Genomic DNA, 16854 nt, shown 5'->3' with positions numbered 1-16854 from the left:
ACAGACTAATGAATTTGTAGACCCACACCTACATTTGTAATTAACTAGTACAATGTCTGTAATTGCTGGTGGGAGTTATGTTCTCTTCCAAAATATTACATTTCATTATTTTTGCTCTTTTTTTTTTTTTTTTTTTTTTTTACATGGCACTGGAGTGGTATGCTTTTGAAAAGCTTTATGAAGAAATATTAGAATTAAGTTATGGAGCATTTATAGATCTAAGAGATTGTGATCATGGAAAAAACATTTGACAGTGACATTGTAAAGAATTGACATTACCAAAAAATTTACACAATTTATCGTCTGCGGACTATCAAATGTTTTGTTAACTTTACATAGCTTCTGTTGGTAAATGCCCTTTTCAGACTAGATCATGAATGCGAGATGATGTAAAAATAGCCAACAAGCACCATCCATCAGTCAGGTTTGTGATATCATCTACAAATTTAAAAAAAACTCACAAATAACCAAAAGTATTGGCTTACCTCGTTTATCTGATCCAAAGTTAACGTACAGAATAACAAGAAGCATGGGTCAGAGAGAGATATAGTACAGTGTAAGTCAACAGGTTTAGTGGTGCACTGGGCTCCAATCTCATCATCAATAATAAATGGTTAAAAAGGGCATTAACCTTAAGACAGATTGATATGAAGAAGACAGCAGCGGAACACAACATACAAATGAATCGCTCTAGCCAAGTGAGAATGAGCTCCATTACACACTTTAAGCATCCTACAGGCCTTTTGTTTTTGCAACAGGCTAAGGGCAGCTAGGTGACAACAGGGTAAGGGGACGGGGTCCAATCATTTGGTTGTGGCGTTGCTTCCTTTTGATCGACTGTTATGCATCCATGCTATGCCGGCCGCGTGAACCCAAAACACCTTTATCCATAATGGATAAGGCCCGGAGGGCAGCCCATAGCACTCCAGCCCTTCAATGATCTGATGCTGCAGGTAGCAATGGGAGGCTGCATTATTTAATTCTGCAGTCATGAGGGGGAAGTGGGGAGTTAATTACTGATAAATCTGAGCCGCACATGGTAAGAACTAAGCATTGGGCGAGATGACGTGAGGGAGAGGAAAGCAAGGAAAGAACGCGGGAGGAGTAAATAAGAAAATGACTGAAAAAGAGATGAAGCAAAAGGCAGGGAAAGGGAATACATTCACTGGGTGAAGAAAAAGATGTGATGAAAGTCAAAAAAAAGAGAAGGTGAGATGAGAGAAGGCAATAAAGAAAAACAGAAGATGAAAGAATAAAAAAAGTGGAAGTACCATCAGTTAAAAGGGTCAGTGGTATGTCAGATAGAAAGACGGGAGTGATATAGATGAGATATTTCAAAAGGCGGATGTTAAAAGTATAGCTTGAAGCCAGTCAGTTACAGCATGGCATCAGGGTGAGATGAGGCCGGCTGGTGTGGTGCTGAGGGATGGCGAGGAGGCTGGAGTGCCGCCAAGCCCTGCCAGCCTCCTGCGCTAATGAGAGTAAATGAGAGTGATGCTCATCTGGGGCAAGATCTTTTGTTTTGGTGTCAGATTAGGAACGCTGTAGTGTGACAACAGTCTTAAAAGAGCAGCAGGTGGACCTGATTCAAATGAAGGAGGGGACATGGCTAACACATAGCTAGCTGTTCCTTTCACTTTTGTGTGAGTGTGAGAGTGTGTGGTGTGTGTGTGTGTGTGTGGGGCGGCGGGGGTTGCATTTCACGTTGGTCTACAGCTGAGTCTCTGAGGGGAACTGGGACAGCGGCACACAGTGCACAGCGCTCGCTGCAAACAACAAGGAACAGATGAACAACAAAACGAATCACACCGTAAACACACAGAGACGGGGTACATTAACAATTTATCATAAAAGTGCATCTGGGGAGAAACACAACGGTTCTGCTGTGCTGTGCAAAACAGAGAGAGACAGACAGACAGACAGAGAGAGAGAGAGAGAGAGAGAGAGTGACATGAGAGACGCGGGACACAGATGAAGCCTCGGATTAGACTGATAAACATTTCCACTAAAGAATCTCCGTGGAGCGGTTACAAGTCTATAAACAGGCCTTATTTGTGTTTGCAACCTTTATGGCCGGGGGATGACAGCTGGGTTACGTCCTACCTCGTACTCCTCCTTGAAGCCGTAGCCCTCGGCGCACTTCATCTGGGTGATGTGCTGGAGGAGGTCTGCCACGCGGATCGCCGGGTGCAGCTGACCCGTCTGGTACGGCACGTCGACCGGCTCCCGCTTCCTCAGCGAGTGGGTGTGCGACTGCACCAGGCTGCTGGTGTCGCTGCCCATGTTCTGGCTCTCATCTGTGGGACACAAAAACAGGGACAGGCCAGATGAGGTCAGGGCAGAGAGGTTGGAGCCAGCATTGCATGATAAATCAGTATGTTATCAGATACATACGGGAGACATAATGCTTGAAGCAGTAAATGGCAGCGGTATTTTACGAGTTGAACGGCACATAAAGCGGAGTTTGGTTGCCTAGGTGTTGTCCCTCTTCTACCATTTCATATCTCAGTTACAATTGTCCCCATTAACAGATGGCACATTATCTCATTTACTGTTAAGCATTATGTCACCACCCTCCAGATTGACAAACAACTCTCAACTAGTAATCTGTTTGTTATGGATGGTCACAACAACACAACATCATTGAGTAATAGGATGAGTCATGTGGTGGGAAGGTTCAGGTCCATCTGTCTCAGTGTGTGGCTGGAAAAAATGTAATATTACAGGCCTGCTGTCAGACAGCATATAGCCGTTAATATACGAGGCCCTTTAAAAGGATAGCACTTAAACTATTAGCATTTAATATGGCTACTGTCAGAATAAAAGGAGTCAGCGGCCCTTAACTGCAAGAAACAGTATAGAGCAGTTGTAAAAATCTGCGTGAAGAGCTGTAAAATGACAACTTTTTTTTTTTTTGTTTTACTGGTAGTACAGTATGCTGGTTTGGGCTGCAGCTCATATTGAGAGTCAGAGTCCATTCCAGCTCTTTCATACTGTAATCCAGTCAGTGGCAGACATGAGGCACAGATGCTGTGGGGAGCCAGCGGACGATGGAGGGTGTCCAGAAACATGGAGGAGGAGGATGTGAGTGGGTGCGGTGGGCCACAGTGAGCATGTCGCAGCAGGCACCGTCAGAAGCATCACACAGACACAGCGAGGATTCAACCCCTGCCACCCGTTCGTCCCCCGAAAAATGAAACAAAAAAAATCAAACCTAAAAAATAAATAATAATAAACAGGAGGGAAGCGGAGATGGGAGGAAAATGCATGGGGTGATGCTGCCATGGGGCACTGTACGTACTTTGACCATGCTAAGCTAATGGTGGCATAGTGTGGAGGGTGGTGAGATGCTAACATGTCCACTGGTCATGCAATACATGTTGTAATGTCCATGTCAGAAGCAGCCTCTCACTTTTGGCTTGCTTTCTGAGAAAACACCACCTCCTTCCCCCAAACCCAGGGCCCACTTGGGACAACTTACCATTAATGGGCACTTTTTAGATAGCAGATAAATAAGAGGTTACGTATGTAAAGAGAAAGAGAGGGGAAGAGAGAGGAGAGAGGGGATAAGCAACAATACAGCATGAGAACCTGTTACAGTAGAGTGTTTTAGAGCTATGCTATAGGGCAAGATCACATGCCTTCTCAGTCCAAACTGCCTAGGTAGAAAGCCTATAGTCAAGGGGGGGATGTTGAGTGGATGGATGGGGCAATTTCAACAGTGCAAGACAAAAGTAAAAGAACAAAACAAGGAAGTAATGGATTTCAAGGGAGAAATTAATGGTGAAATACTGGTCGTCTTAAGAACAAGCTGTAATTGTTCCAAATCTGTGACTTGCATTGTTAATGATGCCAATACTTATTTTTTTGAGTATTCTGACATTTCGGATTTCCGTCTCTAATTGCTATAATTATATTTGCATGTGCTGGTGGTGACACCTGCATTTAAACCAAATCTATTTTTTTTATTTTATAAATCGGAGTGTGCGATAAAAAATCAAAAACGTTACCACTCCTCTATGATCTAATCAGTTTTGATCATTAACCTCAACTGATGAGACAATGCTGTGACTGAATGTGTCGCAACTGAAAGCATGTAACCTTTTCTGGCTGCGACAATTTCATGTTAATTGTTTCATGCTTCATTAAATGTGGAACTAACACAAGCTGCTGTCATACCAGTGATGATGAAAGACACTGCTTTAAGTTGCAGTCATGTGGAGGGGAAAAAAAAGAGCCCCCCCACTGCAAGTTTTGTACTTGTAAAAGTAGTTATGGCGCTTGTGGTGGAGCTGGAGTAGAGTTGCTTATTGCATCTTTCTTCGTGGCCTGGAGTATTAAATTATTACAGTCCTAGTGCCCCACTTAGTAGCTACATTATGTGCTCCTCTGGTATAAAAAAAAAGCATTTGCTCGTTTAAGATGCTGCACTTTGGGCTGATGTGCATGTTCGATAAAAGCCAGTAATAATTAACAGGAGAACAAAATACTTTTTTTTATAATTCTATTTTATCACTGAATAGGATGAATAAACACTGGCAAAACCAAAACAGAAAACAAGTAGGTCACTAGCAGTTAGCCAAAGGCATGGGGAGCGACATTAAAAAGAATAATAGAAAAGGTTGTTGTTTTGGAGGGAGGGAGGGGAGTTAAATGCGTAGTGAGGAGAGAGGTGAGGGAAGGGAGGCATTACAGCTAATGCAAGACTTGTTCAGATGTTCAGAACGAACGCATCCCGGTTTTGAGATTTTTGGTGAGGGGGGGGGGGCCCAGGGGGGAGCGGTTTTCTGTCTCCTTCTCATGCTGTTTTTTTTTTTGTTTTTTCCTCCCCCGGACACCCCCCCCTCCCCCCCCCCCCCCCCCCCCCCCCCCCCACCCCCCCACCACCCTCACCGCCCCCCTTAGACACTCCTCCACATCCAGTCCACATGTCTGTCCATGCATATGAGAGGTCAAACATGTATGTGACATCACACGCACGACACGCAATGCGGATGGGATGGAGTGAAGCCAGCCTCAGCACAGGAGAGCCCCTCGTTTGACAAGGAGGGAGGGGGAGAGGAGGGGGAGGATGAGGGGGAGAGGGGGGGGGGGGGGAGAGAAGCAGCAGGCAGGTATGAAGGTGAGGAAGCCATCTTTAGTAAAAAAGAGCCAACCAAACCAAAAATGGGAAAAAAAACAAAATCTGTGCTTTTACTTGTCCTCACAGTTAAGTCTTCAAAACAGACATCTTATGAATGTAACGCACTGTAATTTTCTTCAATGTAGAAGTGAGAATAAATACTCAACAGCAATGGGAAAAGAAAATGTGTCTCACCTAAGATAGCAGTTGGCACAAAGGGATCTGCTCATAACCCCAACAAGTGCAGAAGTTGGAGGAGGAAAGAGAATTGCAGTAAATAAAACAAGCCGAGATAAATCCACAAAAAAAACAACAACAATAAAGTTTGGTTTCTTGCCAAGCAGCATAGCAAGAAACATATCATATTTCCCAGAAAAGCTAATTATACACTACGTTTAGTTGATTATAAATCTAGCTGCCCTTTACTCCCTCTAATCAATGAGCTGTGATCTGATTACATAAGACATACAATTATGCATATTATTTGGAGAAATTAAAGTCATGATTGAACATTCTATCTTGGCAAAGTGATATAAAACACTTTCTGTTACAACCACAGATGTAGCAGGGTGTAAACCCATCGAAAGTCAATTTATCTACCTTCTCATTTGTGAAATTGTTTTCTAATTTTTAAAGCACTTAAATGAATTTATACCACCCATTACCTTATTAGTATGTCATTTACATAAAAATAGGTCTTACCATGAACATAAAACTAATTATTACTATTAACTCATCACAACACTTCTGCAGGTTTCGTGACTCCTGAACATCACACCTTCTGGTTTCACTGTACGCCACTGCTTCTATAGTAAACACTGCTCTGTTGACCTACAGGATTAGCGTGAGGAAATACAGCGCGTGTTTACCTGGGTAGTAGGAGTTGGTGGGGATGGAAGTACTGAGAGTGTTGGCTTTAGGCAGCGTGAAGGAAGAGGGTGATGATCCAGCTAGCCATGAAAAAAAGAACGGAACACAAGTTAATCAATAGTCTAGCATTGCTTAAAACCTTTACTTTAGGAGAAATAGCATTACCGCAATGTAAAAAAAATGTATCATCATGTTTTATGATAATGTATCTATTCTCAAAAACACTATACATTTTTAATTAATGCAAAGATTCTTGGCAGACAGTGGCTCAGATTGCACTAATAGTGCTTTAATGTTGGATGTTTCTTGGACTATGTTAAAATCACATGCACATCCCACTGCTGTGATTTCATTAAAAAGTGCTTTTCAAATGTTTTTAAATCAAATTGTATGCAACAGTTTCCATAAAATGGTACATATTGTTTAGCCAGATTCTTGCCAATACACAGCACTGGTAAAAAGACGCCATCACATTATCATCACATGTTTTCTCACTTACGCTGTAATAAATGTTATTCTCTGGCTTACAAACTAAATTACATCGACCTTCATTGTATGTTGGTGGCAGCAGAAATCTCAGAGACCTCAGCAAACTCAACTAATGTTGCAATAATTGTGCATGGCTAGATATAGTATATTTGGAGCATATATAGGACATATTTTACAAGACAATCATAGGATTTGTATGTACAAGCTTGATATGCATAGAGTGTAAACACAAAGTAACATAAAATTGAAATGCTCAAGTACAGTTGAAATATATGAAAACTAAATACTTTAGTAAATGTACTAGGTTTACAGCCATAACTGCTATTGATGTACCAGAGTAGAGCAATACTCTCATGAGCAATAGATGATTAAATGTTTGTCATCTTCTCTCCTAACAGAGTAAGGACTCCTCATGCAGTATAAACAGAGCCAACTACCATGCCAACGGGGTTTGGGTTATCAGTGCAGTATATGTTCAGGATTATAATCTGTCAGCCATGATGTTTTGAGGCCAAATGACACGATTGACAGCCATGTAAGGTCACGGAGAGCGTGAGAGGGCTTAAGTACAGTATTGAAGGCATTACACTGATAGGCAGAGTCAAAAGTAATGCATTTAAATCATTTGCGCTGGCAGACAGAGGGCCAGATTTGACAATCCTCGCTAACAGACAGTTAATCAAGGTCAGAGCATCTTTGGGGCTCATCCCCTGCAGGGGTGTGGAGACAGACGCTGCTGTGGAGTATTAATCTGATGGTTTTGACTGGGATTATACCAGGTCAAGCCCTGGGTGCAGACAGCTGAGCTGTCCATCAACAAAGTATTAACTTTAACCTGGGACAGAGAAAAGGAATAGGTTATCGTTACAGAGCACGCAAAAATGTGTTTTCCTTCTTGAATTGGAAACAACAGGGTGCTGAGTTTAGGACCTCGCAACAGACTTCTCAGGGTGTTCTTGTTTACTGGTAAGCTTTGAGGTCAGGTTTGGGATTTCAAGCTGCCTTGATTATTGATAACAATACAAGACTTCCTGCAGGCTATTAACACAGCGACACCACTATAGTGTAGTGCTGGTATCAGCAACTTCCAAAAAGTAAATTATTAATATTGCTGACTTTAGTTTACTTTTAGTTTATTTTACAAAACTAATTAGAGAAACTAAAGACATTTAAAAAGGGAATATGTAAAAAGGGCCAACCCCTGAGAGCCTGTGAGGAAACAAACGGAACAAGATCAAGATCTTTCTCAAAATCATACCATAGTCTTTTTTGTCATATGAAAGTGAATTATATTCAACTGTTATGATGAAGTCGGTTCCCTATTGGCCACCAATAACACTGGTAAGAAGGGTAGATCTTCAAAAGCTACAAAATTACTGTCAAATCATTTGCACTGGCTGAATAAAGTCTCGGTTTGAACAAGGCAAAAACAGAACAAAACAAAGAGGCATTGAGACCGTTCAATTTAAGTTAAATTGATTAAAAATCAATTTAACACTAACTTATGAAATTGGATGTGTTAAATTACAAAAAAGGGGGTCGGGGGCACCTTTATGATGGTAAAAAGAAAAAGTAATACGGTCTCACACCTATTTCATCACAATTCTAAGATTTTTTGTAGCGAGAGTCAAAACAAATACGATTCCAGTCCTGATTTAAAAGCAAAGACAGATATTTCACACAGCAAATAAGGATTTAATACCATTTCCTTCCCTGAATATGTGCCTAAATCCCCATTTCACTTGGAAGTGGACCAAGACTCACATGTGTAGGTTGTCGCAGTGTAATTATTTCCTGTGCAGTCAAGTCTGATTTCTTTCTCACCTGACCAAACCAAATAAATTGCCTCCACCATGCTCGGGGTGTGTGACTGTGAAAGGCAGGTAGGCCATGGCATGGCCATCTTACCTCGGCCGTTGAGAGTGAGGGCGCACTCGCTGCGGCCGTTGAGCGTGAGCGCGCACTCGCTGCGGCCGTTGAGCGTGAGCGCGCACTCGCTGCGGGTGTTCAGCGTGTGGTTGTGTGTGTCCATGAAGGACAGCGCCTCGTCACAGTTGGTGCCCTGCTCCGTGTAGCTCTTGTCCATGGAGTTGACCATCACTGTCATCTCCTGGCGGGTGCTGTTCAGTGTCTCCTTACGCTTCTTGGCCAATTTCCTTCACAGGGGGAAGAAATAAAAACTAACAATCAGACAAACGCAACAATGACTGGACTTGAACTGATCTGATATGATAATGGAAGCAATGACTCATAGGTGTAATGAGATGGCTGAGCTCATGTGCCCTGGGTTGTGGTCCTATTAGGCTTTATTAGGCTCCAGATGCTTTTTCGAGGAGTGCAATATAAATCCTTGAGAATATGGCAATGTGTGACACCCTAACCCAAATACATCAGGGGCCCTGCTGATTTAAAATTAGCTATCGTATTTGGGGGCGTCGAGAGTTGTGAATGGTGAACTGAAACAGTCAACCTGCTTTTATTGACCTACTTTGGGTTGATATGCTGGAGCCTTCGAGCAATCTGTTCCTGATCAAACAGCATTAAAGCATTGTGTAGGGGGTGAACACACAGAAGCAGAAACACACACACACACACACACAAACATACATGCACAAACACAGCACAGATGGACTTTTCTTCTTTAAAAGCAGCTGCCAAGCTCACATCTCACCTGTCCTGGCTTCACTTTGCTGACTGATTCCAGATTGTACCCATCACCTATAAAGCTGTCCACAATCAGATCAATGTCTATATTCATGAACTATTAACCCCTTATGCATCATGTGAGACTTTAAAGTCTTGGGACCAGGCCTGCCGTTCGTCCCTGGTCGTGAGCTACTCTTGTTGTGGCCCCAGGCTCTGGAGCAGCCTCCCTATGGACAATAGAGCGATTGACACTATGGGCTGTTTTAGTCATCGTATGAAAACATTCATGTACACAGAATCTTTTCATTGATCTTGTGTGTATGTGCGTGACGTCTCGTGGGTTTTTTAGTAGCTAACATTTCAGTCTACCCTCATTGATATGTATGCGGTGGACTAAATGTATAATGTATCAACTTAAAGGGGAACATCACCTGATTTAAGAATTCCAATGTTATCTCCATGACCTAGGAAAGCTCAATCAATATCTGTGAACATGAGTTACTCTCTCTCAAAGCCAGAAACCAGAGAAATACGTCTCAAACTTATGAGATCATCAAGTATAAAATCTGGAGCTGCTCCATAGACAATGTCTGGGAGACTGATTTTATGGACCCCCAGAATATTTGCTTTTTCATATCTAAATGAGCTTCATACTATCAGTTTTGAAAGACAAAATGTACCTATATTCTCAGAATATTCCCCTGGGTGCCCTCAGTGTTGTTATTATATTTGTGAAAGAGTTGTATATCTTTACTAATTTTGTTGGACGGTCTAAAACAATAGGCATAACAAGCACACATTTTGAAAATGGGCGAAGTTGCCCTTTAAAACAACTTCAACAACAGTTCAAACTTCTGCAAATCACTGAATGCCACAAATTAGAAACCTCAAAGATTTGAAAACCTTGAGTTTTTAGTTCAAAACAGTTTCCCCTCTATTAGTCCGACCTCTGACTCTGCAGAAGTGTCCTAAGTAAGACGCTGACTGGGAAGCTGACCCTGACCTCCCACATATAAGAGACACTTGCATCGGGAAAGGTCCCCATGGTGATAAACAATGCATCACATTATCACTCTGAGAAGTTAAACCTACAACAGGAAAAAACGTCAAACAGCTTTGAGCGGCAACATACTGTCAGCTACAACCATGTCTGCTGCTGCTCTGTAGCTGGAGGGGAGCGAGCGGTGTAAGGATTAACTATGGCAGCCCTCGCACTGATCCTCGCACTTTGTTACTCTCCGTGTGACCCCTCTCCCTATTTGAATTGCAGTCTCTCTCACGGACAACTGCGGTCTAATGATGCACTCCTGCTGCTTTGTTTTCGCAAATCTCCTCTGTTTATTCAATTTTGACGCTGTCTGGTGCCATATGGCAACAGGCCCCCGCTGCCTTCAAACAGTCATTTGCTCTGAAGGCCGCGACGTGAGGCTAATAGTGGATCCGTTCTTCAGATGGTAAAGTGACAAAGTAGTGACATTTTCATCTGCCGGACTCACTTTTTGTCTTTAATCTGCAATTAGAGCGGGGAACAATATGGAAATCTTGTCTCTTGTGTTACGTTATAGCTTCATATTGTAATAGGGAGGGGTGAGGAGGGGAGGAGAAGATGTATGTACCCCAGGCAATATTGAGAATGATTCGGCACTGTGCGCACTCATGGGGGAGACTATTAAGAACCACTATAATCCAAGGTTTTAATACTGTATCACTGTTGTTATTTCTGTCTTTGTTAGGACTTGGACTTCCGCTTTCCTGGCCTGTGTAACAGCTGAAGAACAAGCGTTGGAGACAAACGAGGCTGCACAGACACCAGTGCCAAAATGAGGAAAGCACCAGCAATACCGGGATGTTTGCAAGGCACCGTGGGTGTTAGATGAAGATTAATTGGCATGCTATTCTCTCCTCATTTGTAAGATGGGGAAATGTAATGATAGATGACTATATTACAGGGTCTGATGTGCTGACAGAGATAGTACGAGGAAGTGTACATTGGAGTGTTTGTGCATCTTGATGAATGTGACCATTTATCATATCCCTTGGTAGTTAGCGTAAAAGCTGCACGCTAGAGATCCCAACAAAAAATGTACGGGACTGATTGCTTTGCAGGCATGCCCAACAATAAAATTGCAAATTTCTTTGAACAGTGGTGAATGTGCATTTGAAGCGGAAGAGACAGACGGATGGCAGAGGTGTTTGGGGAAGTAAAGACGGAGCAAACACTCCAGGTGACTATATTAGGCAACTCTCATTAGAGGGATTGTCTGCAGTTCTGTACATGACAGGCGTGGCACGTCTAGGATCTAAGCGAGCGGAGCTCCTAACTCCACGAGTTCAGCTACAACAAAAAGGAAGCTGCGTGAATTGTGTGTCTGTGCGTGTTTGCCAGAATCTCTGTTCTGTGGGAGGTGATGCTGCGGCAACTTCTAAAACAAGAGCTTCAAAACCTCAAGCTCAGCATGGTGGGCCTCATTTCGGCGCTAGAGCCGCCTAAACCTTGTGACATTGGGACAAAGAAGGCTTCATTAGACGATCCACACACATCCGCAGTGCATGGGTGTGTGTGTGCGCGTTAGATGACTGACATGCAGCTGGGAGGGGCAACAGAAGCGTCTTTGATTCACCCAGTGGGGACATTTCAGTAGTTGTTTGCACCGTGGCTCATTTCAAACTTCTCTCCGTCTTTAACACATTCTTCCATGAGGTCAACCATCATGTATCCATTCCTGCAGCTATATATTTACTTTAGTGCAAAATTACAAAAAAAACGGATAGAAACTGATTTGTGAATGCAGACTCTATTCAGGGAGGCACAATACTTGTTTATCTGCTAAGTTGACTGCTTCATCATTTTATCAAAACTGTATTTTTTTGTCTTCAATAAAATGAAGATTGTCCTTCATAACTTTTCATTTTTAAAATGACTTTTTTTGCTCCTAATCCATCCAAAGATTTAATTGAACAAAAAAATGACGTGTACTGCATTAATAAACATTTGGAGGTTTCAAACTGACATATTAAATATATGTGGAGGCACAGTGTAGGGAGTTTGAATTGTTTAAGTTTTTAAAGGTTCTCTATACCATACTTTATATAGATTTACATTTATTGGGTGATATGTCTCTAAAATTCATATTTTGACAGTGAAAGGAGAACTTAATCTGTTTTTATGGCTAGCTGAATAAAAGTATAATTATTGAATTGACTGCTGACAAACTATACTTAAATACGGGGGTCTGGGACCCGTTAATTGACACATTAGACCCAATTGCAATTGTCACTCAAATGTCTTTTGAAAGCTTACTAATTTAGATTTCATTATTCAAACTGCAAAACATCTGTTCAAAAATATAAACATTGTGTGCGAGCTTTAAACTGCATCTTATTTTCTCAAGAATAAATATTTAGGCTCCATACTAAAAGTTGTATTTCTGATTTCTCCCTCTGATGCAAAGCCGCCGTCTGTATTATTCCAATACATGTTACACGTAGTTAAGTATGAAGCCGACGAGAGCAACTGTGTACAGTATAGTGCCAAACTGTGACAGACAGATGCTTTGTAAATGACTCATGTTAAAATTCATGCGCTGAAACTTCATCATTCCATGCATGACATCCCCCTCGCCCTGCTGCTCTTCCTCTTTCCCCTTCCTCATCAACATTCAGAGCTCGTAGGTGCAAAAATCTGCAAGGCTTGTACCAATTAATGTGATTCTTGCTGCATGTTCGGCTTGTAAGGTTTAATGAAGGTGTTTGCCCTGAGCACATTGTGTTAAACACGGTGCGCTTAGTAAGCCTCCCGTGAATGATGATTTGTATGACTGTGTGTGTTTTCAGGAAAATTGAACAAATTCAGGCAATTTTTTTTCTCTTACTGATACATCATTGAACAAGTTTGGTGAATTACGGTATGGAAAGTGGCATACGCGATTGTTTACCAACAGGGCCACTCAACTAAATGTATGCACTCATCATAACATCAGGGATTTATGATGTAAGTGACCACCTGCCAGATGGAAATGGAACTATACTCTCCTGAATCAAATCTTTTTTATAAGCTGAAGACAGAAGGAGCACCAAGCACAACACCAATATTTATAGACTAGATTCATGAGCAGATATTTTGATGACAAACATGTCATCAAATTTTCATAATTCTTTTTGAATATAATCAAACTCCCTCTGCTGTGTCAGGGTAGAAAAACGTCAAACAGCATTCAGTGTGGTTGCAGATTGCAACCAACTGGATACCCCTTCGCTCACTCCTCCCTTTCCAAGGCAAAGTGAGCCGCTGAGTGTAAAACCATGGCAACACCGTGGTATCTTTCTGGCCTTGCTCAGAGGGGCAACAGATTCAGACGGTGGCTAGCGTTACCACAGCTTTGTACTCATGTTACCGCAGTTTCCCCAAGCGTGTCGGAGAACTACAGTGGCCTTGTAATGGAAAAAAAAACGCAAAAGACAGCGGCTCTTAGCTGAGCTCCAGCCCCGGTTTTACATGAATGACAACATATAGCCCCCATCGGCCTTAAAGCGAGTTTCAGCTCATTGTTTAGTTAACCGCCAGGCCACTTCACTGTTTTGATTGACTCTCAGAGCTCTCACATCGTCTTTACACAACAGTATTCACAGTACACAAACTGCCCAGCACCAAACAGCAGACTGACAATTTCTGTCAGGAGTTGGTAGAGACTAAAAAAAGAGTGAATATTGGACTTGCATTGGTCAGGTGGCCAGAAACACATCTGCTGGATGTTTGCCATGTCAACTTATCAGGCGATGATATGCAAAAAAAAAAGTTATTGAGGGTCTAAAGCTTTTTGCTGTGACTGGACACAATGCTGTAAGAGCAGGGAGAGGGACCAAAACAGTGAAGCTGTTGATGGAACTCCAAAGGCCAATATTTGTTTGATACAACAGGAAACTGATACGTGTCTAGATTCAGTTCACTTGTAGCCACATTAGTGTATTACCTGTAATGTCAAACCAACATCTTTCTATGTCTTACAGTGTAATACAAATATTTCCAAGTTTTTCCCTTTCAAGTTAAATCTTAAAGTTTTATAGGTTTTCCACTGAGGGATTAGTTTAGTATTATCTTACATGACGTTGTATAATATATTGGTAATTATATAGACAACATCGTAACAGTCAAATCACATACCTGTGGTTTGAAGAGTACTAGACAAGCCTGACAAGCCTGTCACAAAGTTATACAGTAAGTGTGCTTGTATTTAACATTCCTGCTACTTGATGGATGAATCCAACACTCGTGGGAATAAAGACCCAATCGAAAACCTTGCCCTCTGCCATTGATCTCTCTCTTGTCCCCAGCAGCAGCAGCAGCAGGCACAGCTGCCTGTACGGCCACCTGATTAAAGAACGGTCATATATTTGATCACACATGTAACCGCATCCCTAATGAGCGCTCTGACTGATGATATGTGTTGGGAGCTAGCCCCCGCAGCTACCTCTGGCAATGTACCGAAAGTGCATATTTTGGCAACTGCAGGATGTTCTCATGCCTTTAAAAGACTTTGATGAATGCATGAGAGCATTAATGGGGTTCATCAATCATAGAGGTGTTGTAATCTCATGGCTGGCAAGAAGGCTGTCATCAGAACTGCAGACGAACGCTCCAGAGAAGAGCATATTAAGAAAGCAGTCTATAATTGATTGGTTAATATAAACTTTGGGTTCATGCAACATATTAGTTGTATTTGTTCATGTGCCGACCTTAGATACTAAGAGTAGTAACATTAAGGGTAAAAGGACTAAACACCTGTCTTACAGAGCAACTCTGTAGTGAGATGCAACACCATCAGCTCCTGCCTCAACACCTCAAGGTGCAAATCATCTTTCCAATTAGCCAACATGGTTCTACGCTCCCCTAACTTGAATCGCTTGCTCGTGGCTACCGATGACTGACACAAGAGACAGATATAAAGAGAAGATGGAACGATGGGAGGAGGATGGGGGTGGTGTTACTGAATGGTATATCCTCACTCACTGCAGCATTTTTACTGTCAATTAACTCATGAGCCACAACGGTGTCACCTGATCAAGTAAAGAACTCGATGGGTTTTACTTGGTGGTGCAGGCCTTGTGTTGAACACAAGCTCTTAGCTGAAACTTGATTTCTACACTGTTATTGTTCATTTACTTTGCTGGCAGTGTGCCATATAGCGATTGCATTGGAAATAGGAATATTGAATGTAAAATGTGGTTTATTAAGCTTGTATTCATATTTGTTATTGAACTTATTATAGTTTAATTATTTTTAGGAATTATAATTCTGAAATTAAAATTTAAAAAAAGAAAGAACATCTCATGCATCTCCTGCAGTACTCCAAAGTACCCCTGGGGGAACTAGAACCGCCATTTGAGAAACTGCCATACATTCATACATCTACAACAAACGGCAACATCAATACATCAATAAAAATCAATCAAATCTTCATTTAATTTGTTGTCAAGTGAATTTCACCTTAGCCATTCGTAAATAAATTGTTTAAATGGGCATCTTGTTGCGCAGAGGAGAATGTCACTTGTTACAGAGATTCAGGAATGTGAGGTGCTCTATTTATTTATTTATTCCCACATTCTCCAAGTGTGTTTTATTATCTATTAGCATTTGCTGCTGTCATGGCACATTACCAAATGGGGATTATTACTCCTTGTACTGTGTATTATGTTGTTACCTTGTCAACTTAAGAGAGGAGTCTCAACAGTCGCAGTCCTCTCTCTCCCTTCTTTATAAATCTGAACAATAAAACCCCCCAATTCATTTTGATGCACGAGACTGTAGAAAAACGTGAACCTGAGGCTGTTGAAGTCACACACATTAATTTTCATAGGGACGCGGTTTGTCTTCTCTCCTCAAACACATCCTGTTAAGTGTTTGGAGCCAGAATATCCAATTGACTAAAACCTGTCAATGAAAGCAAATATGCCTCAAAACGAACCCTTCTTTAATGCGTTGTGTCCTTCAAATGGAAGAATCATCTTCTAAATCATCAACAAAACTTATCTATTAGATCTCTAATAGAACGTCTTTTGAAAAATCATTAACTTGTAATTATAGACTTTCATCTTTATGCAAATGACCAATTATCCAAGAAAACTATTTACATGTAACACTTAAAATAAATTCATTGTTTCACTAACAACCTGCTTAGCTCGGTCAATGTGTGTGCTCAGCTTTGTTGACAGCACTTCTCCAAGTCATCCAAGTCAACTGTGATCTAATATGAGTGACACGCAGGGTATTCACGGTCGTATTATCTCCAGGTGCATTCTGAGATGTTCTTTGATGTGAGGCAGCCTCCATTCTCTCCTCTGATCACAGCCATCTCAAGACAGATTAGTCGGCATCCATCACAAAGAGCGCACAGAGGAGCCGATGAGCTACGGCAGTGACGGCAGAGCTGCAGAATAAGCTTCTTTACCATTCAGAGGTGCGACTTGGAATTATCGGTTCTATTAAGAGCGAATGCAGCAGCACTACGGCTCTTGTTTTATGATGTTGGAGACATCTAAATAGAAAGGAGGTTATTCTGGGATCACATCAGCTCGTTAAACAGTGAAGCAAACGCCTTGTCAGCTAAAGACACAACTCCACCATCACCATAGAATCAATGGGATGGATGTGCAAAAACCCCAAACAAAACATGCTGGTGGTTTGATGACAGAATGAGAGTATGGAGTGGGGGGGTAGAGAAAAACCACAA

At 41.8% G+C, this 16854-nt stretch overlaps 1 protein-coding gene across 9 annotated transcripts in view; it reads right to left on the bottom strand.

The window, feature by feature from the left end:
• The window catches only part of LOC116393167 (receptor-type tyrosine-protein phosphatase mu), a 145857-nt gene that overhangs the window by 29203 nt on the left and 99800 nt on the right, over positions 1 to 16854 (bottom strand). For 4 of the 9 annotated variants that reach the window (XM_031865256.1, XM_031865260.1, XM_031865257.1 and 1 more), the window contains 6 exons: positions 8390 to 8637; positions 5992 to 6072; positions 5318 to 5344; positions 3482 to 3493; positions 2104 to 2297; positions 486 to 494 (listed from right to left, as the gene is read on the bottom strand). In XM_031865256.1, coding sequence (XP_031721116.1) covers positions 486 to 494; positions 2104 to 2297; positions 3482 to 3493; positions 5318 to 5344; positions 5992 to 6072; positions 8390 to 8637 — 571 coding nt within the window. The remainder of the gene's footprint in view (positions 1 to 485; positions 495 to 2103; positions 2298 to 3481; positions 3494 to 5317; positions 5345 to 5991; positions 6073 to 8389; positions 8638 to 16854) is intronic. The other 5 variants (XM_031865258.1, XM_031865265.1, XM_031865261.1 and 2 more) reach the window with 3 other exon arrangements.

The sequence above is a fragment of the Anarrhichthys ocellatus genome, unplaced genomic scaffold (assembly GCF_004355925.1).
Source record: "Anarrhichthys ocellatus isolate YVR2014 unplaced genomic scaffold, GSC_Weel_1.0 scaffold32, whole genome shotgun sequence".
NCBI lineage: Eukaryota > Metazoa > Chordata > Actinopteri > Perciformes > Anarhichadidae > Anarrhichthys > Anarrhichthys ocellatus.
Note: the sequence above shows the minus strand (reverse complement) of the source record. Positions and strands in the feature narration are given on the sequence as shown.